Source organism: Cibotium barometz, chromosome 33 (genome assembly GCF_041138505.1).
Source record: "Cibotium barometz isolate CiBa-2024 chromosome 33, ASM4113850v1, whole genome shotgun sequence".
Taxonomy (NCBI): domain Eukaryota; kingdom Viridiplantae; phylum Streptophyta; class Polypodiopsida; order Cyatheales; family Cibotiaceae; genus Cibotium; species Cibotium barometz.
Window position 1 is genome coordinate 5,509,532 of NC_141078.1, and position 25,738 is coordinate 5,535,269.

Genomic DNA, 25,738 nt, shown 5'->3' on the forward strand with positions numbered 1-25,738 from the left:
CTATATAGGTCAAACCAGTAGCACCTCAAATACACCAGCAACCCTGAGTCAGAGATGCTCCCATGAAGCTACAAAGTAATAATTGCACAGCAAGTTTGCCTCATGCAGTAAAGCAATTATAACAACTCTCGAGCAAAGGTGCAATAGCCATCTTCTCACAAACATTTGGTAGCATTAGCTACCCTTTCTTAGGTGCCTGGGAGCTTCACATAGAAGCGATGAAACGGTATTGCTGCCATAGCAGGAAGAACAGAAAGAGAGGGCTAAAAAGTATGTGAAACAAAGTAGAAGGTAGCTACTATGCCTAGCAACCACATCCCGTTGAGTCTAGTGGAGATTGGCAACTAGTAGCTATATGCACCCACACAAGGCAACTACTAGTAGCTATATGAACCCACACAAGGCAACAATAGGCTGTGGCTCTTTATCTTTAGAAACTTTGGATTAGGAGGATTAGGCATAGCAACCCCAATAAAAATGGCTCAAGATTTTTTGGGGTAAGGGTTTGAACCCTAAGGCCTAGTGTGAATTAAGTTTAAATAAGGGGATATTAACATGCATTAAAGCTTATCCTTAAGCACAAATGTCATTCCAAGGTCATATCCATCGACATTAAGCTCTCCTTGATTTATGCCTTGCTCTCCATTAAAAATTAAGACACTCTCATATTAGCTTATCCTTGCAATTTTGGGAGAGTTGCATTTCAATATCTTATCATTATTCATCATTATGTAAAGAATTAGACACAACTTGGGAGATTCTTTTACGTAAGACCTTATTTGTTTCGATCATGGCATCATAACCAATAGAAACGTTTTTGGGGTTAAAACATTTTCTCGTTAATAATTTCCCCTAATGAAATGTTAGTTTGATTTTCACAAGCATGAAAATTTGAGAGATTGTCACATCTTGAGAATTAAAATTTTGTTAGAATTTATTGAATTGGAGGAGTTAGGGAGTTAGCATGCTCACCTTAGTGTTATAGATGTAAATTTCTCTTTTGCTCTTGGAACATTTATTGAGATTTTCATATACGTGAAAATCATGGTGATTCTCATAAATATGAGAATCATCACAAACGTGAGAATCGCACCTTGCTTGAATTTTCATGTTAGAGAACTAGAATGCCTTTTTGATGTTAGATGTTAATACTCTCATTGTGTAGATCCCTTAGGAAGCCTTCTCGAGATGCCCTTGGCATGTTGGAGTAGAAAGTTGGAATCCCCATTGGATGCACCTTTTCATGCCCATTCTTACATGTATTTCTATCTTAAGCTTGATGGAAGATTTTGTTGAAGGCAATAGGGTTCCACCTTGGAGAATTTGAGTTTTCATTTGAGTTTATCTTCTATCTAAAATGGTGTCATCACCAAAATATAGGTTAATCCATGTATGTCATAATAGGTGGCTATTACTTGGAGGGGCATTTATTGGGAAATGGCAGACAATACCCACACACATTATGGGGGGAGCCACAAGAGCCACAAAGCCAATGGTGCTAGCCTATATCCTTAGAGTGAATCAAGATCTCTTTGATACCATGTTAAGAATCATGGATATCTAGAGCATGCAAAGCATAAATGAATGAACAAGCATAAACAACTTACTAAACATCATTGAGACTCCATAGCTTGAGAGAGGACACAAGGTGTATAGAAATATTCTTGTATTACTTTCTATTTCAGCCCCATCCACAATTGTTTTACACTTCTCATTCATGTGATTACAAAAAGTAAGGTCTCCTTCCCTTTATATAGGCTCCGCTAAGGGCTAGGGTTTGGACTAAACCTAGATCCCTTTTCCACCCACATGCCCACTTTGTTTGGGTGTTTTCACACATCCATTACCTCTTCCCCTCATCTAACCCTCATCCTTAATCACTTTTACATCATATATTTCAACATTAGTGCAATACTACATGTCTATATATGCGATACTATGTAGCACATTTGTATAGAGCTTGTGATTAGGACTTGATATAAAATTATGTATATCAAATAAATCCTTTGGCATGTCATCATTAGGCATCTCATCCAACATATTTTAAGTCTATTTAAGTATTGATATATGCAATATTTGTATAAAGCTTGTGATTAGGACCTGATATAAAATTGTGTATATTGAATAAGTCCACCAACATGTCATCATTAGACATCTCATCCAACACATTTCAGAATGCACCTGAGGCTCAAATAATGGCTCAAAAGCATCATCATGGAACATCTCCAAGATGTTTAGGTTTTATCCCACTTTGGCCAAATCTTGTTAGAAAACCATTGCTTCATAGTGCAAAAAAACACCTCCACAAGACATAGTATCTTGCTCCACAGTATTGTGCAAAAACACTCCCACAAGGCCTTTATCAAGGCATAGCATTTTGCTCCATAGTATTGTGCACAAACACTTCCACAAGGACTCTATCAACCTATATAACATTGGGTATTCACACATCCATCTTGTCCCTCATCCCAAATTGGCCTTTCATCTCAATTGTTCATCTCAGTTGTATGCTTCTTTTATCAGGAATATACCTTTATGTTGAGTTCCACATGACCACTCCTATCACCCGCTAAGTTCAAACATCATTTTAAACCTTTAATTCTACCACATCCAACGATGAGAGATCTACAAGAGAGAAGAATCTAATCCCATGGCCTCCTTAGCTTACCTCTCTACATGAGCAAGCTTGCCATGTGTCACTTATTTTAGTCCCTCATGGATTGCAACCAAAGATTACACCTCCATGTGATGACCAATTCATAAGCTTCTATCTTCTACCTCCTTTGTGCCCAATTCACTAACTTCTATCTCCTCCATGCCCAGTTCACTAACTTCTCTATCCTCCATTCCCAGTTCATCAACTTTCAAGGACTCTATGCTAAAATCATCTTGCTCATTTAAAAAGATTTGTGATAGAAAGAAGATAACCCTCCTTACACCCACTTGTGTTCTAAGAAGATAACCCTCCTTGAAAACAAGCAGAAAGCTTTAATGTGATAGCAAGAAGATAACCCTCACTGTACCCACTTTGTAAGATAATCATCCTCCACAAGTGTGTACACAATCATGGACATTGATGACATTAACTTCGTTGTATCCTAGCCTTACATAGGGATTGTCAACTTTATGGAATCACAAGCTCTTAGATTTTGTAAGAGTTCCAAATTTTTAACTATTATTTATATATTTATCTTATTGGGTGGGATGGGGTGCACTAGCCTATAATGGAAGGAGAATGAAAGTCATGATCAAGCTACTAGGGAGTTACTTATTATTAAACTATGGAAGGACCTTGTGTATCCCCTCTTGCTCAACTCTCTAGATGTATGTAGGCTAGATTATCATTTTGTACTTGTATCCTTTTATAGAATGTAAATTGGCATTCAAGACCATTTGTGTCTTTGTGGTTATTGATTCTTCTTAATATAACTTTAGATTTTATGTATTTGTTTCTTCTTCTAAGCTATTCATTAAGATGTATAGGAAATGAAAACCTAGAGCGATTGAATTTTTTTTCCCAATTTACCTAAAAACATTTTTGAAAATTTTACAGTATTACAGTGCATAGTGCATCGATGTTATTGTTTGTCAGTGCAAGAGTGAATGTCTATTTAAGCATTGATATATGCAATACTATATAGCACATTTGTAAAGAGCTTGTGTGATTAGAACCTGATATGGAATTGTGTATATCGAATAAGTCCACCAACATGGCATCATTAGGCATCTCTGTCATAGATCTAATTTTCTAGGAAGATAGAATTTAAAGAAACTTGCAAGAATTGATTTAATTCAAATAATTGATCAACACCACATGCTCAACATATTCAATAATTGAGAAAAAAACAAATAAAAAAATACTTAGCTCACAAAGCGCACGACTCCAAGATTGGATGCAATCATACCCCACCCCCCCATGTGTGTATGGCCTATTTCCCCCACACATGAGTATATACGAGATACTTTATTCCAAATTAGGCCATAGCCTCCAAAAATACAAAAAGGTGCATTTCTTACTACACGACACTCTCTTATGTTCAAAAATAGAGTGCCCATAAATTGAGGCTAGGGTTTAAAGCATGTCACGCTTTACAAAAATATTAAAGATCAAGTCTATGCTTGATAAACTAAGGCTTTTCCAAATAAATCAAAATGTGCACAAGGTAGCACATGTATATACAAAGCTTGTTTACAAAAATGGTGTGCCAAGTAATAAATTTGTGCAACTTCTCCTCAATCCTCAGAATAAAATAATCAACAATAAATTGGTGCAACAAATATTTCATAAGCATACAAACCATAGCCACACACATGTTTGCCATGCGTAAGTAACCCGGGAATCACCCCTCCATACAAACCAACTGAAACAAACATTGGAGACCCCAAACATACGTTAGTATCCACCAAACATATTAATATTTATAATGGCATCACCCATGATATTAACATAATTTGGCTTGATGCAAAGATAATCCAAGCGTCCCCAGCTTTTATCTAAGAGGGTATAATAATATTTTTAAGAGGGCTTAAAATGTATTCCCATAACATTACCTCATCCAACACATTTAAGACTACCCATGAGGCTCAAAACACTTCCACAAGGCATAGTATTTTGCTCCATAGTATTGCGCAAAAATACTTTCACAAGGCCTTTGTCAAGGCATAGTATTTTGCTCCATACTATTGTGCACAAACACCTCTACAAGGACTTTATCAACCTATATAACATTGGGTAGTGTAAGATTCCTTCCTCTAGCTTTTGAGGTGTAAGAACCTCCCCTTCTGTTCTTGTAATTATTTTCCTCTTTGAAATAGAAGAAAGATCTTGTTTTACCCTGTTTTGGCCTAGAGAGAGATAATATCTAGAGAGAGATAATCCAAAATTGAGATATCTTTGGATATAAAATTCCTCCTAGTGTCTAAATGGATTCCCCTGAAACAGAAGTTCAAAATGAACTTTCCAATGTGCATTAGGAATTAATTGAAAATGGTATAAGGGATTTTAGCCTAAGGGTCTACATTTTCAGAAATTTTTGGATTATGGTCCAATTTAGGTTCCAATGGGCCAATTGGACTAATCCAAGTGTTGGGATGAGGTAAATCCAAAATAATAAAAGAAAATACCCAAAAATGAGTAAATGCTCACATAAGATGAAGAGTTGACTGAGTACAAGGTTTATTAGTTAAAAATTATGAGATATTACTAAAAAAATGATATATTTTAGAATAATGATGCATTTTTGACACCTTGGTAAGGAAAGGGGGACTCTTGAGGTAGGCGCCTCTTTCACATGTGTGGAAGGATTTTTAATTCAAAAAAATTGTGATATTTATATCTCTCCTCTCTCTTGGATCAAACCAAATCAAAAAGGAAGCCAAACTGGTCCAAATCTTGTCCAAATTGAGTCAAACTGAACCTGGAAAATTCTAGAACCCAGCTGGACTTGGTTAGTGGCCTCCCTCACTTATAAATAGACCCTCAGTCATTTGTAATTGAATATTGGAGCTATACTATGCCAGTATTATATTAAAATATTCATATTTTCTATTATCCTTTAAATTTTCCTCTCTCTTGGGAGCTTGGAGCTCTCTCTCTCTACAACAACTCTTGGAGTTGCTCTTCTCCTCTTGGTGGACCAATAAATTGGTCAAGGGCTTCATTGCAATTAGTGAATCAAGCCAAACTTGGAGGTAAAATCAAATTTTATGGTTTTTTTCAATTTTTTCAATAACTTTCTTCTTCTCAACCCCTCTCAAGCTTGAGAAGCTTTCTAAACAATTGGTTTAATTCAAATCAAGCTTTCCCTTAAAGTCTTAATGTTTAATTAAGAGAAAGTTAATCTTTATGCTTATTTGTAATGCTTTCTTTAAGTAAATCTCTCTCTAAAAGAATAGCCATCTTTATGGCTAAATCCCTTGAAGAAAAAGGATGCTTCTCAATGATAGTCTCTTAATTCAAAGCTAAACTCTAGGCTTGATAAGCTAGAGATTAAGAAAATGACCATTTTGTGATTTTGTGCTATTAAAATAATAGTAAATTCTTTTAGATTGTTTATGAGTAGTTAAAAACTACTCTAATTCATTCTAAATGAGAAATGGATTATCCTAACAATTTGGGAAAAGAGGAATGTTGAAATTAGCTCAACCTAGTGGGATAATCATAGTTATGTTTAATTTTATGGTTAAAATTATGATTTAAATTCATAGTTTGATTTTAAGCATAAAAGAGAAACTACTATCATATTTTCATTACAAGCTTTTATTCTTTATAAAAAATTTGAGAATTATTAGTAATAGCAGCGAAGCTATGGCAAAATTTTTAAAAAATAATACATATCTTATTCTTATGCATAATGCTAAAAGAGGACTTCCTACCATATTCTAGGATTGGACATCCTATGCAAAAAGAATGATTTTCATCATATTCATGAGAAATAAGTTTTTTGTAATTATGCATAATTAATTGATTATGAGAAAAGAGTAAATTTTACAAAAAGATGAATTCCCATGATATTTGAGATCCAAGTAATTAAATGGTAAAAGATGAATTTTTGGTAAATTTATTTTTATGCAAAAAGAGGAATTCCCATGATATTGAAGATCCAAGTAATTAAATGGTAAAAGAGGAATTTTTGGTAAATTGTTTTTTATGCAAAAAGAGGAATTCCCATGATATTTGAGATCCAAGTAATTAAATGGTAAAAGAGAAATTTTTGGTAAATTTATTTTTATGCAAAAAGAGGAATTCCCATGATATTTGAGATCCAAGTATGGGTAGAATTGATTTTTGTAAATCCCATGAATCTTTTACTCAAAAGAAAAATATTGAATATATTTCACTTGAGAAATTTTGTAAATAGATGTGGATGTGAATGTGATGAGATGTGAATAAGATGTAATGATATGTGAAAGGATGTGATGTGATGTAAATGGATGAGAATGAGATGTGATGATGTGTGAAAGGATGTGATGTGATGTAAATGGATGAGATGAGATGTGATGTGATAGTTGTGTTGTAAGCCCAAGAAACTTACTAACTAGTATTTCTATGTTTTCTTTCAATTTTATCAGTCTTGCACATTCACCATAGAGCCATAGAGCTACCCACTACTCCCTTAAGCTATCAAACTCCTGCCACATTATTTGCCAAACTTAGATGAGTCTACTTCTCACTAGCAACTAAATAGGCTTAATATAATCCCTAAGCAATACTCTATAAATTGTCATCCTAAGTGTGAAATCAAGAGAAGCAATAAATAGGCCCATTTTAATGAATTTCTTTTATCCACATTAATTGAAAAGCTTATTGTAATGTATATACCAAAGCTTATTATGAATGCCCTCATATCGTGGGCCATTCGGTCTGCCGCCGCCGCCGTCGGCGGTCGGCGTTACAGCCTACGTGACATTACCCCCCCTTAAGAAGAGTTTTCGTCCTCGAAAACAAACTGGGGAAACCTTTTGGAAATTACACTACGGCGTTCCCAGGTAGCTACCTCCTCATCCCTATCTGTCCATTTAACAAGTACCTCTCCTGGTACACTTTAGTCGGGTTTGTCTGTCACGATACTCTAGAATCTTTTCAGATTCATGTGGTATCTTTGGTGGCTCTATCAAGTCCACCAAAATCTCTAACCCGTGAACTGGTTTCTTCAGTTTACTGACATGGAAGACAGGATGGACTCCGGTAACTCAAGTTTATATGCTACGTCCCCAATCTTCTTAAGGATTTTAAAAGGACCACAATATCTCGGAGAAAGTTTATCACACTTTCCTGTTTTCATGGTTTCTGACTGCACAGGAACCTTAAGGAATACAAAGTCACCTTCTGTAAAGGTCACCTTTCTACGTCCTTTATCCGCATAAGTTTTAGCGTGATCCTGAGCGCTACGAATGCTCTCGCATGCGGCTCTGAGCATATCATTCATATCTTCAAGGAAATCCTTGACAGATTGAATCTTCTCCTTTTCTAGGCCTACAGCCATCGGAGATCTCGGCTGGAATCCATACATTAACATGAATGGTGTAAATCCACTCGCGCTCAGTGTTTGGAGATGTTATAGGCAAACTCCAATAAGGGCAAGTATTCTTCCCAATTAGATTGCTTCTTACTAACATAAGAACGCAACATATCCTCTAGAATTTGGTTAACTCTTTCAGTTTGACCATGAGACTCCCGATGATCTGCCGTACTCATACTCACAGTAGTATCCAACTTTTTGAAGACTTCCCTCCAAAAATGACTGTTGAACTTTCTATCTCTATCCGCCGACACTATATCTGCGGGCAGGCCATATAGCTTGTAGAGATGTTCAATAAAGAGTTTTGCCAACTCTGGCGTTTTAACAGTTTTCTTCGTGGCGATAAACTTTGCCATTTTAGTTAACCTATCCACTACCACCCACACTGAGTCATTCCCTCGCGACTCGTCTTGGGTAAACCGGTAATGAAATCCATGGAAATGCTTTCCCATTTCCCTTGAGGAATCTCCAGCGGATGTAGTCCTCCAACCTTAAGACGTTCGTGTTTATTGACCTGGCACTTATTGCATTTCAACACATAAGTGTGGACGTCCTTAAACAAACTAGGCCAATAAAACTGTCTTTTTACTAGTACATAGGTCTTCTGAATATCCCGGGATGACCCGCACTTGGACTATCATGACTTTCTTTAAGAATTTGGGCCCGAAAGTCACCAATAGTTGGTACACATACTCTACCCTTGTAGAGTAAGTACCCGTCGTCAATGGAGTAATTAGCATATTTCTCCCCCCCGACGAAGTTTATCACCCCCCTTTGAAGCTGTGGCAGTCAAAGGTGATGAAGGGCCTATGTCAGAGCTCTCCGGCTCCAAATTATACCCAAAAGACACGGCTAGTCTCTCCGGACTAACTCTCGCTTCCCTTCCCGTTGCACCTTCGGCCAGTCTCTCCGGACTAGCAATCCGTGCCAAACGAGGGAGGTGGTCGCGTCTGTGAAGAAGTGCGTACGCATACAGCGCGCCAAACCTCTATAAAAGATGGATCGTGCTCACATAAACCACGTAGTGACATTCTTGAAGACTGTGAAACTAAGTTCATTAATCTGTGGCATGCGACTAAGTGCATCTGCCACCACGTTATACTTACCTTTTGTGTTGGTAACGTATCTGAAGGTCAAACTCCTGTAGAATCTCCGCCCACCGAGCTTTTCTACCCTTCAGTTCACTTTGACTTGTTGAAAGCCATTTCAAACTTTCATGGTCCGTTCGGACCTCAAAAGTAGCACCATATAAATAGTGTCTCCACTTTTTCAGTGCATGAACTATCGCTAGTAACTCTTGCTCATAAGCCGAGTAGTTATGCTGCACACGATCTAACTTTTTACTCTCAAATGCAATTGGGTGTCCCCTTTGCATAAGTACGGCCCCAATGGCCTTATTACTATCGTCTGTTTCCAAAACAAACGGCTCATTTGGATCGACAATAGTCAAAACAGGTGTAGGTGCTACGGTCACCTTAAGCTTATCAAAGCTATTCTGTTGGGCTTCCCCCAACTAATGTTTCTAGTTTTTGACCGTAACTGGTCAGTCAACGGGACTGCGATCTTCGCGTAGGGCTTCCCCCCAACTAATGTTTCTAGTTTTTGACCGTAACTGGTCAGTCAACGGGACTGCGATCTTCGCGTAGTCCTTCACATACTGTTGGTAGAATCCCGACATGCCAAGAAAAATCTGCAGTTCCTCGAGATTCTTCGGTGCTGGCCATTTAAGAATAGCCTCTACTTTTTTCTGGCTCCATCCGCGTACCATCGGCGGATATAATATGGCCAAGGTAGTGAATTTCTGTTTCAAAAAATTCACATTTGCTCTTCTTTGCATTTGTGCTCTCGCAACAACTCGAACACTAGACGCAAATGCTCTATGTGTTCTTTCTGTGTCTTATTGTACACAAGAATATCATCTAGGAAAACTACTACGAATTTTTCCAGATATGGACGTAAAATGCTGTCCATCAGCGTCATAAACGTCGCTGGAGCATTGGTTAGCCCAAATGGCATAACCAAAAACTCAAAATGCCCGAAACGGGTCCTAAATACTGTCTTCGCAACATCTTCTGCTTTAATTCTAACCTGATGATACCCTGATCTCAGGTCTACTTTTGTAAAGTATCTCGATCCATAGAGTTGATCAAACAACTCATCCATGCGTGGCATCGGATACTTGTTCTTAATCGTTATTTGATTAAGAGCCCTATAGTCTATGCACATCCGCATAGATCCGTCTTTCTTCTTTACCAGAAGAATAGGCGATGCCCACGGACTTGAACTAGGCCGAATAAAGCCTTTGTTCAAATATTCCGTCAATTGTTTTTCCACCTCCTGTGCCTCGGAGTGGCTTAATCTATAAGCAGGTTTGCTTATAGGTTTTGATCCTAACATAACTTCGATGCCATGGTCTACTTCTCTAGATGGTGGTAAACCATCTGGCAATTCATCAAGAAAAACATCCTGAAATTCCTCTAATAAATTCATTAAAGTATCTACGGACTTTTTCTTTAATGTCTCTTTCACCTTTCTTGTTTGAATTGCATGCATGCCAAACAGGGTTTTCAAACAGTGGGTCTCATCCAAGGCTATTTTGTTTTCCTTGTTTGTCTATGCAAACATCATTTACAGTTTCATGTACGGAAACAGAATTTAAAAGAGGGTAACAAGCATATACCTCTGCTATCTGGTCTTTGCGGACCGCTGTGCACAGCTCCATGGAGGAAATAAGTGGTGTGGCGGGGACAGTACAATCGCCCTACAGGGTAATGACTCTACCTCCATGCTCAAAACATAGCGTATTATGTAGGTAATTCCGAGCTAGACTAGGGCCCAAGCCATACAGCCACTCCCTGCCTAGATATACGTTTGCTCTAGCTAAGTGCATGACCTGAAAGTCAAGCGGAGCCTCGTAGTCCTGCATAGATAATGGGACCCCCAATACTACGGTATTCCATACCGTTTTGTCATACTCGTTGGCTAGGCCAATAGTATATTCATGATCGCTCCGGGTCTCAGTCAACCCCAATTTCTTGACTAACGAGTAGTTCAAGAAGTTGTGGCTAACTCCATCATCGATAAAAACTGTGACTCTACGGCCACCTATGTTGCCATACATGCGCACCATGTCATGCGGACCTACAATAGACTGCCACATCGCTGGTGTCACTGAACAAGCGTGATGCTCATCACAATGACACACTGTCACCTCTCTGAACTCTGCGGAACTGAGAGGGAGTCTCTGCACTGTATGCAACTGTCTAGAGGATTTACCATCTTTTTTGGGCTCGTTGCCACTCGTGTTGGCTTTAGGCTTTGGACACTCAGCCCTTCGTGTGCCCTACATCATTGCAATTAAAGCAGCGATTTTCCTTTCGCGCTTTAATATACTGCTCTTTCTTTTGGATTTCACTGTCTCTTTTCTTCTTGGATGGTCGCGGTTTTTTAGACCAATGACCACCCTGTCCTTCCTGGTCCATCCTATCCCCCTGCTTATCACTTCGGAACCCTTTTCTTTTAAGTCCTGACCTCCTCTTCTCACTACCCTCGGCCCTGCTTGAACCACCACGCGCACTACGACGCTTGATGTCATCAAATATTTGCGCATACTTAATTGCCTCTGCTAAGTCTTTAGGCTGTAAGGGCTCTACGCACTCAAGGTAATCATCTTTGAGGCCTCTTTTAAAGCCTCCCAATGTTTGGAATGCATCGATCCCCTTTAGCTTGAGTACTATCTCCCTATAGTCTGAGATGTACTGAGTTAGGGATTTGTTCTCCATCGAGCACTTGTCCCATATTTCCCAACTTCTCTCCACCTCATTAACAGGCAAAAAATCTTTTCGAAACATCGTTTCAAACTCCGTCCAAGTGGCAGGACGAGTTGTCAAACTCATCCACCACTTGTACGCTTTGCCGGTTAATGAGATGCTAGCCTACGGGCTGTATCCGGCTAGGCTGCTGTCGCAGCGCGTGCAAATCTGACCACTTCGCTAGAAACATGTTGACCGAGTCCTTGTTTCTCTCCTTCTCCTCGTCGCCACCAAAACTAGGTGGCTTTAAGTCTTTCAATAACGACGATGAAGCTGTCGCTATCTACGGACGGCCCCGCAGGCGCATCGGCCTCCTGCAACCACTGGCGAGGCTACGCTCGCCCGTGCCGCAGGAGCTCGGCTACCACGAGGAGTCGGAGTACTAGCCGAGGCGGCTGTCAATGCATCTAACCGTGTGGAGATGCTCTGTAGCATCGTGACTAAGCCAGCCTGGACTTTACCACATTGTTCAGTTTTGCATTAAGATATTTAAAAAGTCCACTAGAGAGCTCCGTCTCTGTCAAGACGTTGGTAGGATCCAATAGGTCATAATCGTCGGCAGGGTCCAATAGGTCATAATCATCGTCGTCATATTCCAAGAGGTCCTCCTCGGTCCCCTCGGCGCCGTCGGTGTTCATGTCATCTGGCTCATCGGCGATGAGAAGGGGTCATCTACTATTGTGGCCGTTGCGGGCTCGCTGGGTCCTAAGGCGGGGTCAACAGACGAGGAGAGCGCTGGCGGATCACGCGTGATCGACGAGCGCACTCCGGACCGGACAACGGTCGGGCGTATACGGCCTGACAATTCGGTCGGGGTCAAACCCGCGATCGAGGACAAGAGACCTGAAAACCCTAGAGAAGTAGAAGGCGGTGGGGACACACTACGCCTAGCACACATCTTTAATTCTTGCACAAAGAAAAATGCGAGAACTCGGAATTACAAAGATGCTAATAAAATGAGCAGTGGTGGAGAGAGAATAGTCACCCCCCTTACGGTCGCATGCGACTGTCGTCGACTATCGATTTGTGTTGCGCTGCGAGTCTCTACAAGCGTCGCTACTCCGGGATGCTCCGATCCCCCTCATCCCCCAGGCTATATAGTGTGTGGCCTGCCGTCCACACTAGCCTGGCCGCCCATGACTCTGCATGGGCGTCCTCTCCCACTGAACCCCGGATGGCCACGTCCTGGGCCATCCGGTCTACCGTCGGTCACACAGGCGTTACAGCCTACGTGACATCATCCCTCTCATATGGACACCCAGTTTTTAGTATTTAGATCCTTAACTAAGGGTTAAATTCTTTTAAGGTTCAAACCATGCCTCTTTCATGAGCGTTAAGGCTGTGGAGACCTCATTAACGAGCCAAACCTTATAGTTGTCACATTTGAGCACGTTGCTCGTGCCCAGCTGCTTCTACGAGCCTCCTTGTTGGCTCTACTATTCATCTTTGGAGTTCTTCCCTATAGAAGGCCTCCTTTTCTTTTGCTCCATGAGCTCCTTCCACTTCGGCATCAGCTTTAACTTCCTTCTTAGTAGCCCGATTATCCTGTAGCCTTTTCTCCTTCCACCCTCTCTCTCTCTCTCTCTCTCTCTCTCTCTCTCTCTCTCTCACACACACACACACACACACACACACACAAAATGTCTCGCTTCTCTTAACTCTCATAAAGGCTAGACGGTGTCTCCTCACTCACACAAGAGGAAAATAGGTCTTATGTCTCTTTGCAGCATGGCAAAAGAACTCTCGCCCCCAAGAGCTAGAGGCTAGTTTTCTCTCAAGAATAAATTCTCTCTCTCTCTCTCTCTCTCTCTCTCTCTCTCTCTCTCTCTCTCTCTCTAACAATAAGAAGATATTAAAGTCTTTCTCATGAATAGAATAACTTACACACATAGCCTAGCTAAGCATTCTAGGTAGGACAAAGGTCAAATGATAAGGCTATAAACTCATAACCCCTCACGACTTTCACTCTTGCAAAGTGATAGTGTATCTCAATATGCTTTGTCCTAGCAGGACTTTCTCCGTTGCAAAGTGATAGTGTATCTCAATATGCTTTTGTCCTAGCGTGCATCACCGGATAGGTTGGATTCACTTAACATGATCCCTACATGAGATCGAGAGTATTATTAAGGGCTAAAAAAATAAAAACAAAAAACAAGTTTTATCTTAGAATGGAGAAAATCTTGAATTTCTTGGATGTTACTGTAATGGTTGAAGGCCATCAAATTTAGAATTTTCCTTATTTCAGTAAGGAGAGAGTGCGGGCTCAAAAAGTTTTACCCCTTAGAGCTCCCTGTAAAGACTCCAAGGCTTCAATGCTAGCACATAAGTCCATGGTGGATAGAGATCTATCTCCTCTAAAGATCACACAGGAACCTTCTTGGAAACTTTGGGTCTATGGGAATTGACCCTTGGCCAATTTGCACTAAAACCGATGGAAGTGGCATAGACAAGGCCTGATGCAACATGTGAGCCACATCCCAGGTTCAGTTTCTTTGCATATACTCACTCCACATTGGATAATGCAACTTTCCAAGTGAGGGCATCATCCCCCACTTTCAGCAACTCTCTTGATGGGAGGATCACCATTTATCACAGTGGGGTGCATGCATGACAAGAAAGACCGCACCCTCACCCTTATGTGTTACACAATACATGCGTGGCACTCCATTGGCTAGTGGATAACAGTCACAATAGCCAATCACGCACCATCCACAACGTGCCACTCTAGGAAAATGTATGATATAACTTAAGTGCAAAAGAGATGGGTTGTTATTGAATCCACTTACAGGTTTTTTTTTTCATGAAGTTTCTTGTTTATTAGACTCTTAACACATCTACATACTAATTCATCTACATATAGCAGACTCTTAACACATCTACATATTAATTCATCTGCATTATAGCAGGGTTGTTGAATGTTCATCTTACAAGAATGCATACGCACATGCAATTTATTATTTCTTCACAAGAACATGTAAAACTTACCTATTTCTTGCATGCATGTGATATGGGGGTTTTCGCCTTAGGCCCACGACACAATGGGACCATTTTGCACCACCAAACTCTTGTGATGATGAGAGACGTTTCTTCACAAGAACATGTAAAATGTACCTATTTTTTAATTACCCTTTGCATGCATGTGATATGGGGGTTTTCGCTCCAGGCCCATGACACAATCGGCACTACCAAACTCTTGATGGAAAGATATTAAACTCTCATTGTTGGGAAACCACAAGGGTTAGACACTCCAACCTCATCCACACCATCCCTTTCTGGCTAATGAGAACACTTTTAAGACATGTCCAAGGCTATGCAAAGGGTAAAGTGTTGGTTTTCTACACATTTGAAGCCACACACCCTTCTTTTTGGGAGTGATAATGGCCTTACTTTGGCCCATGTGAGTCTTTCCTTGACCCCAATGTATGTAATCTCCCTCTAAGAGCAACCAACCATGGAATCTTCTTCCCTTCCCCTTTTGTTGCCTTCCCTCCCTTCTAGAATTTATCTTATGAGAGGGATTCTTAATGCTTTAATATGTTTTCTTATGTAACCTCCCTCTAAGAGCAACCAACCATGGAGTCTCCTTCTCTTCCCCTTGTGTTGCCTTCCCTCCCTTCTAGAATCTATCTCATGAGAGGGATTCTTATGTTTTAATATGTTTTCTTATGCAGATGAGTTTATATCCTTTTATCTGATTAGAGGGATTCCTCATGATTTTATTTTATTTTCTTATGTGCACCTTTTCTTGATGTCTTCTTGGATATAGACCTTTTAGTGATAGAAGGGCTTTTTTTCGGTAAGAGTTGGTATATATACTCCAAAAAGAAATTCGAAAATTCAAAATAAAAATTTACTCTCGGTCTCTCTCTCTCTCTCTCTCCAAAACAAAGGCTCGAAGCCTGCCCATGAACTCTCGGGTACGGAACTGATGATGAGTACGCTGGTTTGAAAGATGCCGGTTTATATGAAGGCGAGTGTTTACCTGTTGTATCAGAAGGGATGCCATTCAATGTCGGGTCGATTACGGAACGCCACCCGTTTCCGTACACTTGTACTCTCAAAAAGCTATCATCAAGCGACTCCCAACAGTTTATGCGAGGGTCTCTCCTCCGACCCTAGACAGTCCAAAGCTATGGAAGAAGAGCTGGACAGGGCCCTGGATGCCATGGACCAGGTTTGCTCAGTCGTCTCCACGAACATGTATCTTTCCCTCCTGAAGGAATGCAATAAGAGAAAGTCCCTCCATCATGCCAAGCGAGTTCAATCCCACCTTGCTGCCCATAACCTAGAGCTCACAGAGTTCCTCGGTGATCACCTGGTTATGACCCTGGTTAAATGTGGTGGCCTCGAAGATGCAAGCCAATTGTTTCACAGATTGCCTTGCCGTTCTGTCTTCTCCTGGACAGCCATGATCTCTGGCTTTGCTGAGTGTGGCCATGGCCTAGAAGCCCTGAAAATGCATCATTACATGCAGGATGATGATGTGGAACCAGACCGCTATACGTTTGTCAGCCTTTTCAAAGCTTGTGGCAGCATACCGGACCTTGATGAGGGTAAGAAGTTGCATGATGAGGCCCGGAGGAGAGGCTTCACTACCAACGTCTTTGTCTGTACTGCCCTTGTGAGCATGTATGGCAAATGCGGGGTGATTGTGGAAGCAGAGAATGCATTCAGTGAGCTGTCACAGCACAACATGGATGCCATCCCATGGAACGCAATGCTCTCAGCATATGTTGAGCAGGGTGAAGGAGAGAAGGCTTTACAGGCTTATCGACAAATGCAAGAGGAAGGTGTAAGTGCAAACCAACAGACATTTGTGGCTGCCCTTCAAGCATGTGGTATACTAGCAGAGGAAGAAAGCACTGTGGAGGGCGAATTAACCATAGTAATGGCCTTGGAAATTGGCCAGGCATTACATGCTGAGGCCCAAAGGAAGGGCTTCAGTTCAAATGTCTTTGTTGGTACCACCCTTGTGAGTATGTATGGAAAGTGTGGGACCACTGTGGAAGCAGAGCATGTGTTCAATGGGCTATCACAGAGCAATATTGTGCCGTGGAATGCACTGCTCTCAGCATATGTTGAGCGCGGTCAAGGAAAGAAAGCTCTTCTTTCCTATATACAAATGCAAGAGGCAGGCATGAACCCGAATCAGAAGACATTCGTGGTTGCCCTTCAAGCATGTGGCAGTCTTTTAGAGGACTGTATTGTCATGGAGAGGCAATGCTCCAAACTCATGCTTCTGGAAATTGTTCAAGCCGTACATTCTGAGGTTCTGAGGAAGGGCTTCACTTCAGATACCTTTGTTGGTACCACTCTTGTGAGTATATATGGGAAGTATGGAACCATTGTGGAAGCATAGACGGTGTTTATTGGGTTGTCCCAGCGGGACACTGTATCATGGAATGCAATGCTTGCAGCATATGTTGAGCAGGGTCATAGACAGAGGGCTTTGCAATTGTACAGACAAATGCAAGAGGAAGGTGTGACTTCTGACCGGCAAACACTTACAACTGCCCTGCAAGCATGTGGCTCTCTTTCAGAGATGAAAGACACTACTGTAGTGCTGGGACCATCAACCAAAGTGGTGTTTTTGGAGATTGTGCAGGCATTGCATGCTGATTCTCGGAGGAAGGGCTTTGCTTCGGATGCTTTTGTTGGTACCACGCTTGTGAGTATGTATAGAAAGCATGGGGCCATTGCGGAAGCAGAGTGTGTGTTTGGTGGGTTGTCGCAGCCCAACATCGTGTCATGGAATGCAATGCTGTCAGCATATGCTGAATGGGGCCAAGGAGAGACAGCCTTGCAGTTGTATGCCCAGATGCAAAAGGAAAGTGTAAATCTGGATGATATCACACTCCTCTCTGTTTTGCAAGCCTGCAGCCAAGCAAGAAGCATGGAGATTTGCCGGCAGCTTCATTTCGATGTAGTCTCTGCTGGGCATGAACTGATTCCCTTCTTGCCGAGCACACTCATTCATGCATACAGGAGTTGCACAAGCGTGGTTGATGCACAGGCAGTCTTTCATGGACTGCCCCAGCCTAACGTGGTGTCTTGGAATACGTACATTGCTGGCTATGCAGAAGAAGGAGATTGTGTAACTAGTCTGCAAATTCTCAAGGAAATGCTAGCAGTAGGTACCAAGCCAGATGGAATCACATTTGCCTTGCTTCTTTCTGGTTGCAGTCATGCAGGCCTAATCGACATAGGTGTTGAGTATTTTGATACCATGGGCAGAGATTATAACTTAACTCCAGAGTTGAAGCATTATGTCAGTATGGTAGATCTTTTCGGGCGTTCAGGGGTATTCTGCGGGGTGGAGCACGTGTTACGGAGAATGCCAATGCAAGCTGATCAGTCAATGTGGTCATGCTTGCTGGGTGCATGTCATACACATGGCAATGTGGAGCTGGGAAAACATGCATTTGACCATGCAGTACATCTGCAGTCAAAGGAAGGTGTTACATTGGTTTCTATGTCCAGCATCTATGCTGATGCTGGGCTGTTGGAAATATGGGCAAACAGGGTATATTACTCTAGTCGCAACGAAGGTGCATGATGAAGAAAAACTGATGCACTTGAATTTTTTGAACACTAGCATGAAGTACAGTCTTACCGCATGCATCTGTATGGCATGCTACATCAGATGATGAAGGATGTACGACATGCAACATCAGATGAGCATATAGCTTCCATGCACACATCGTGTTGTGAGTACTATTGCAAGAGGCATGTTAAGTGTCCTTTTGCAACAGAAGCTGGCAGCACACTTTCACTACTTCCCTCACCATTAGGGAAATTCTTTCAGATTTGTTGATGCTACAAAAAGTCTGATAACTGACAGAGAGAGAGTAATAATTGATGGAACACAAGTTCATCAACTCAACAAGGACAAATATTCATGTAAAGATTTCAAAATAAGCCCCGTTAATTTTGTGGGCAGTGGCCAAACCATATGTCGTGCCCTTGGGGTTCCTGTCATTACAAGAGTACTGACACTCACAAGCTCAAAACTACCTTCACCAATTCCAGTGCTCTTCCAAGTGTATCCATAGGCTGATCTGTGCATGCCCTCACCATAACCTCCTACAAATTATTCTACAAATACCATGTTATGCAGCAAAGATGCGGCATGTTTGGAAGGAAGAGAGATTCGCCTTGAGTTGTTTGCGAGAGAGAGCAATCCGGCTTGGTCATTTTTTTTGGGAAAAAAAAAATCGAAAGCTACGAAGCCTTGCATTGTGAGAGAGAGAGAGAGCGATCCGGCTTGGCCGTTTAAAAAAAAAAAAATCGAAAGCTATGAAGCGATGAATAAGTGATGGTGGTTTAAACCTTAGAACTTTAGTTAATTAGCTTGATTAGTTAATCAATGTATGTAGTCCGAATAAGGATTATTCTTGGCACAATCTAAAAAGCTTAACTTCAGTTGTCTAAATGCTAAAAATAAGGTGTTTCTAGCACATCTAATGAAGATGCACTTGTTAACCACTCTGTAGGTTAACACGCCTTCACTCACATGACCTACTGTAAGACGCTTTGCCATCTTACCGCACGCATGGGCACCTCAATGTGTTGTGTCCATGTATGAAAAACCAGATTTCGTGCAACTACTAATGCCCTTTGACTATGAGTGAAAATGGTGGTAGAAGACGACTATTGTATGGCAAAATAAAAGAGATGTGTAATTTCACATAGATTGATGTAGAGAAACCCCTGAATTATGCATAGTGACAAGGCAACCAAGTTGAAGACAATATAACATTCTGACACCATGAGCATCCATGTAAATGAGCTGCAAAGGGGAGGCAACTCGAACAAGAAGCTAAGAAAGAAAGTAATACATCTCAGCAAAGTAAGCATCATTGCATAAAGGTATGTCTCCAAGACATAGCACAATTGAGAGGTCAAATACATAAGTGACAAAAGACAACACCAATAGTAATACACAACATGTGTCCCTCTCAAATGCAATAGTTATAGAGAAGACTCAAGTGATAATTACTATAAAAGCATAATCATCAAAGTAAGGATCATCACCAGAATCTATGACTGACAGAGCAACATCATGCAATAAAGATGTAGTGACTAAGGCACAATCATCATGAGCCAAATTAGCCTCTTCCTTTGCATCAGATTAACCAACACTAGTAATTTTGTATCTGAATCAAAGTGCCAAACAACATCCAACAATGACAAACAAGAAGCAGGAAAATCACTGCATGTGACTATTAAGGCATAGCCATAATGTGAAAATTTGCTTCCTTGGCATTATCAGTGGTGGTTTGCAACAAGCCCTTGCTGCTTCTTCTTTTTCTCTCTCTGTCCGCTTTTGACATTCTTCAATTACATGACCAAGTTTCCGACAATAGTTGCATCTCTTCTTCTTAGTTTTCTTCTCTTGGGACTTAGGAGGATCCGAATGAGCTTGTGCTTTGCCCTTAGGTTTAGCACTAGAACCAGCCCCAAATTTTCCTTTGCCATAATGGGTTTGTGCTTTGCCCTTAGGTTTAGCACTAGAACTAGCCCCAAATTTTCCTCCTTTGCCATATGAGAGGCAGCAAAAACTTGATCTGAAAGCAATCATGTTATTCCAATTGGAACGAGATTGCTCTTCCTGTAAAATAAGGGAGCTAGCAAATCATCAAATGTATACAAATCTGTATTCCTCTTCGTCAGGAGGCAGAGAGTGGTAGCAAATCCTTGATAGGATTTAGGTAAGCCATTGAGAACTATAGAGACGAGCGAACTGTCAGGTATTACCTCATCAATATTGATTAACTTCTCTCTTAGATCCTTGACACGGGTCAGAAATCCATCCATAGAATCACCCTCAGTCATATGCTCCAAGTCAAGCTTTTTCCATAGATAAGCTACACGAGCTTCATTTGTGGATCTGATACAGAGAGGCAAGTATATTCCTTGTACTTTTAGAAAAAGTACATGAATGGATATGAGGTATGACTTGCCATTTACATGAGAGAGAAATCAAAGCATGAGCATGCGCATCTTTAGCATCCTAATGAAGCTATTCATGTGTAGAAGGAGCAGGTGCAGGCGGTGCACTTCCAATGGAACCAGGATCACTCAACAGTGGATCCATCTGATGTGCTAGCTATAGATGTGGAACCAGTAGGCCTTGTGTTAGCACCAGCAGAACCAACATGTTATAATTCTGCTCCAAATATATACACCCACAAATTCTTTACCACTAGTACATGCTTCATCATATGTGCCCACATGGGATAGTTGGTTCTATCCAACTTGTTATGAATGGACAACATGCCAAACAAATCATTGGTGTTTCTAGACATTTTACAAAGCAGATTAATGTGCAATTTGAAGTATATTTGACACAGGCAGTAGAGCTGACCATGACTCAAAGTACCTCAAATGTCTGCGCAATGCATGTGCAAACTCACTAAACCAGCAATTTGCAGGTGGAATCGGTGGACACAGAATTGGCAAGTGCGGGGTAAAATTAACTAACCTTGAATCAATAGGTTGGAAGCTCATGTGGCATTAGTAGGTCAAAAGTCGACGTGGAATCAACAAGTCAGAAGCTGACGTGGCATCAGCAGGTCGGAAGCTAACGTGGCATCGGCAGGTCGAAAGCTAACGTGGCATCAGCAGGTCGAAAGCTGACGTGGCATCAGCAGGTCGAAAGCTGACGTGGCATCAAACAGGTCGAAGTCTGATGGCGGTAGCTGCCAATGTTGAATCTGCAACCTAAATACTGAATGCCGAAGGCCGTAGGTAGAATGTCGAATGCCGAATGTGGAAGTCCAAAATCCAAATGTCGAAGCAGAAGGCTGAACGCAGAAAGTCGATTACTCAATGCGAAAAGATGAACGCTCAGGGCCATCGACCACCCTTGGGTAAATCCGACCAAGAAAGTAAACCCCGCCAATTGTTGAATACAAAGAGCTGAAAGGTGAAAGCTGACTGCTACGTGTGGAAAGCTAAAGGGAATGCTGAATATGGAAAGCTGAAGCCAAATGGCTGAATGCGGAAAGCTAATGGGGACGAAGAAGTCCGATGCAGTAAGCTGAAAGCCGAAGGCTGAATGGCTAATCGGGCATAATTGACAGACATGGCTAAATAGTTGACCATGCAAAACTGACAGACGTAGAAGTTCGATGCCAAAAGCTAAAAGCCAAACGCTAAATGGCTAACCAAGCAAAACCGACGAACACAGAAGTCCAATGCCGAAAGTTAAAAGCCGGTGCTAAAACAGCATCGCGGCAACAACAAAACCATCAGAAAATGGTGAACATAGAAGTCTGATGCCGAAAGCTTCTTACTTGAGCTGAGTGTAGTGTGAGGGCATGCCCAGAATGTACGGTAGTAGAAATGAATGACACCAATGTACAGAAGGAGGTAAAAACTCTAAAACTGTGTAAAGTGTGAGATGTGAGAGCGTACCCAGGATGTACGACGGCAACAACTAATGACACTAGCAATGTACAGTAGGAGGTAGAAACCTGAGATCTATCAGAAGTGTGAGAGCATACCCAGGATGTACGGTAGCATAAACTAATGATACCACTATACTACTTGCTTTGCCGCTTCAGAGAATAAATGTATGAAGCGATTGGCTTTGAAACCAAGCTCTGAAAGCAGGCTCTGATACACCACTCTAATACAATGTTAGATGAGGGAGTAGATGCTCTCCACACACACAAGCACACCTGCACACAGTCACACACATTCATATCGAGCTCAAAGAGTGAGAGAGACAAGATGTAATAGTTGGAAGTACTTGATAAAATGATAAAAAATGAGTGGAGTACAAGGTACTTGTAGTCCTAGGGCTGACATGCCCAACACACTACAGTGTGTTTACATAGGGAAAAAACCCTTGCCAGCACAAGGTGAAAAGTGCCCGTGAGTAAGATTGTTTACACCATGACTTCCCGGAGGCCAAAGGATAACAAAGGCATAAGTGAGTGTGAACATGGGACATAGGTATATAAAAGAATTATAAGCCCTAATTGCAGATAACTGATAATCACTTTTGATCAATACTAATCATATCTTGCTTAGCAAGGTTTCATTTCTTCCATGTCTTAGACTCCATGTAAACGATGTCTACATTTCTCTAGACTCCATGTAAACGAGTCTCCTCTCCCTCCCTTTCTTTCATTCGTATTAGAGCCTTTCTCTTGGTCAACAATGGAAATCTAAATTCTTTTTTGCCTTAATTTTCAACCATTATTGGTTGAAAATCTTTAAACCCTAATTTCTCAAGATTCTTTCTCAATCTTCCCAAATTTCTTGAGGAAGTTGGTGCTTAATGATGAGTTTGACCCATTGCTCTTATTTTTTGTTGATCCCATTTACCCCAAAAATTTCAGGCATAATTTCTGAAAATTTCCATTTACCCTATTTGCTAGAAATTTCCTAAACCCACCCTAGCATCAGGTTTAAACCCTAATCTTATGCATATTGTTAATCACCTTCATTAGTACCTTACCCTTGCTAATCCAAACCCTAATGTCCATGGAGATCTTCATCTTGCAATGGGTGTGGCCGTCAGCACCATCGAACTGAGTACGTAGCAAGGGCAGCCTAAAAGAAAAAAAAACATGATTTGCGCTCCCTCTACGTGGCCTAATCAAACATATTGTTGCCTAGGCGAACTACAGGAGGCTGCAGACATCTGATCGACTAAGACAGACATCCTTCCGAAGTCAGCTGCTTTTTGGTGGAATGAAAAGATTTGGATCTCATCTTGAGTTCCTAGTACACCTCTACACCAGCCGATCATTCTTGTTCTGATTTTATGGAGGATGTTTTGGATTTTGATGATAGTATTTGAAGTCGGAATCCATTCATTGACGTGGATGATGGTGATACGTTGGATGCACATTGACGTGGATGATGGTGATACGTTGGACGCACACTTTTAAGCAGTTATATGCTATTTTCATGCCTATGTGGTTCTTGATAAAGACCATGCCTTGGGTGATTTACAAGATGTTTATCATGTTGATGGTTTGGCCTTGCTTATACCGTGATAAACACTCGATAAACATTTATTTTTGATGCCCATTGATACTCTTATGAGGTTAGATATCATATCTATGAGGCATTTGTGTTTATTCACAATGGATGTTGTTTTGACACTATAGAGTCAGTCTATGAGACATTTGCATCTGGTTTGGCCTTGCTTATAACATGATAAGCATTTATTTATGATGCTCATAGATACTCTTATGAGGTCAGATATCATATCTATGAATCATTTATCTTTATTCATTGTTTGACACTATAGATTCAATCTATGAGACATTCGTATCTGGATATACTTGGGATGCTATTGATGTGATGATTATGCATACTCTCATGATAGTGGTTATACAAATGCAGATCTTGTCTGAGGAGACATTTATGTAGTGGATCATGCCTTGGATCATTTAGCAAATGCTATAATGGTATGTATGATTCTACCTAGGCTTGTGGGCGTCGGTTCGCTTATGATTATGTATGATTTTGCGTATGATGCTTGCTCATTTGGCCTTTGTGGGTGTCATCATCATGACCCTATGATCTATGGTGCTGAGGCATTCTCTTTTGGATGTGCCACATCATTTGGGATGCATGGTTCTTGATCACGAGGTAGGTCATGTTTGCACTTATGGTTAGGATAGGCGTATCTGGATCTTAGCACTTTTGGTGGCCACTCTATTGATCATTACAGAAGCTATTATGATTCTTATGACTCTGAGACATCAATATTGGATGGTGACCTACCAAAAAACACTTAATTACTTACATCACAATCCTTAAATAAGATTAAGATCATTAATCACATCTCCAAAACATCATAAAAACCACCCAAAAACACACACCCAAGGTTCACCTTAAAAGTACGAAGAAGTCTTAACTCAACCCTTAGTATGTAGGCTTATTTCATATAAGGGAAGTATGTGAGCTGACTTCATACAAAAAAGACACAAGTCTATACGTAAACTAATAAACATGAGTAGAGGCATAAACTTGCACACATGAACCTACAGATGTGCATCTATAGGTGTGAGCTTACTTACGTGAGCCTAGAGACACAAGTCTAGGGACATGAGCGTGAGCGTGAATACGTGAGCCTATAGATGCATGTGAACCTGGATACGTGAGCCTACAGACGTGAACATGAATATGTGAGCTGGCGTACATGGGCCTACAGATGTAAGTCTAGAGGTGTAAACCTGCTTATGTGAGCCTAGAGACATGAGTTTAGAGGCGTGAGCATCGATATGCCAACATGGATATGTGAGGCTGTGGATGTATGTAGACATGGATACATGAGCCTGCAAACGTGAACCTAGATATGTGAGCATGCATACGTGAGAGCCAGTAGATGTGAACCTATATAGATGAGCCTAGAAGAACCCAAAAAGAAAAACGTGTCTGAAACTTGATAATGGTGAGAGCTTGTAGAGATGTGAACCTATAGAGATGAGCCTAACAACATCCAAAAAGAAAAACGGGTCTGAAACTTACACCAGAAATACCAAAGACTTCCTTTGATGGGAACCCAATCTGGATGAATTATTGGAAACGATAATAGAGTCAACTCACCACACTTTCTCAAACCCACCAAGCCAGCAACAATAAAGTGCTCCCTTGATATGAAGGCTATACTCCTTCAAATCCATCTCAAGTGAGGAGATTTGGGAAGAAATGAGCCAACAAAACTCATACATGTGAGCGGAGGAATAGTGAAAGCCTTAGAAATAGGAGCCGCCAGTCCTCCAAGCTTCACATTCACCAACGGAATCTATAAACAACACCTTAAATTTTATAAAGAAGGCATTTAATTGTCCTATTTTTGGGCGTAGCTCTAGTGAGAGAAGAAGCCGGGCTTAGCCACAATGTTTTATCTTGGGAGAAGTTAGGCCACCCAACCCT

At 41.0% G+C, this 25,738-nt stretch overlaps 1 protein-coding gene across 1 annotated transcript; it reads left to right on the forward strand.

Annotated features, from left to right (window-relative positions):
* Positions 1–15,785: 15,785 nt before the first annotated feature.
* LOC147619219 (pentatricopeptide repeat-containing protein At4g13650-like) lies at positions 15,786–18,389 on the forward strand. Its single transcript, XM_086773410.1, has 2 exons — positions 15,786–17,150; positions 17,217–18,389. Exons 1-2 carry the CDS (start codon positions 15,786–15,788, stop codon positions 18,387–18,389), a joined length of 2,538 nt encoding a protein of 845 aa, XP_086629536.1.
* The last annotated feature ends 7,349 nt before the right edge of the window (positions 18,390–25,738 follow it).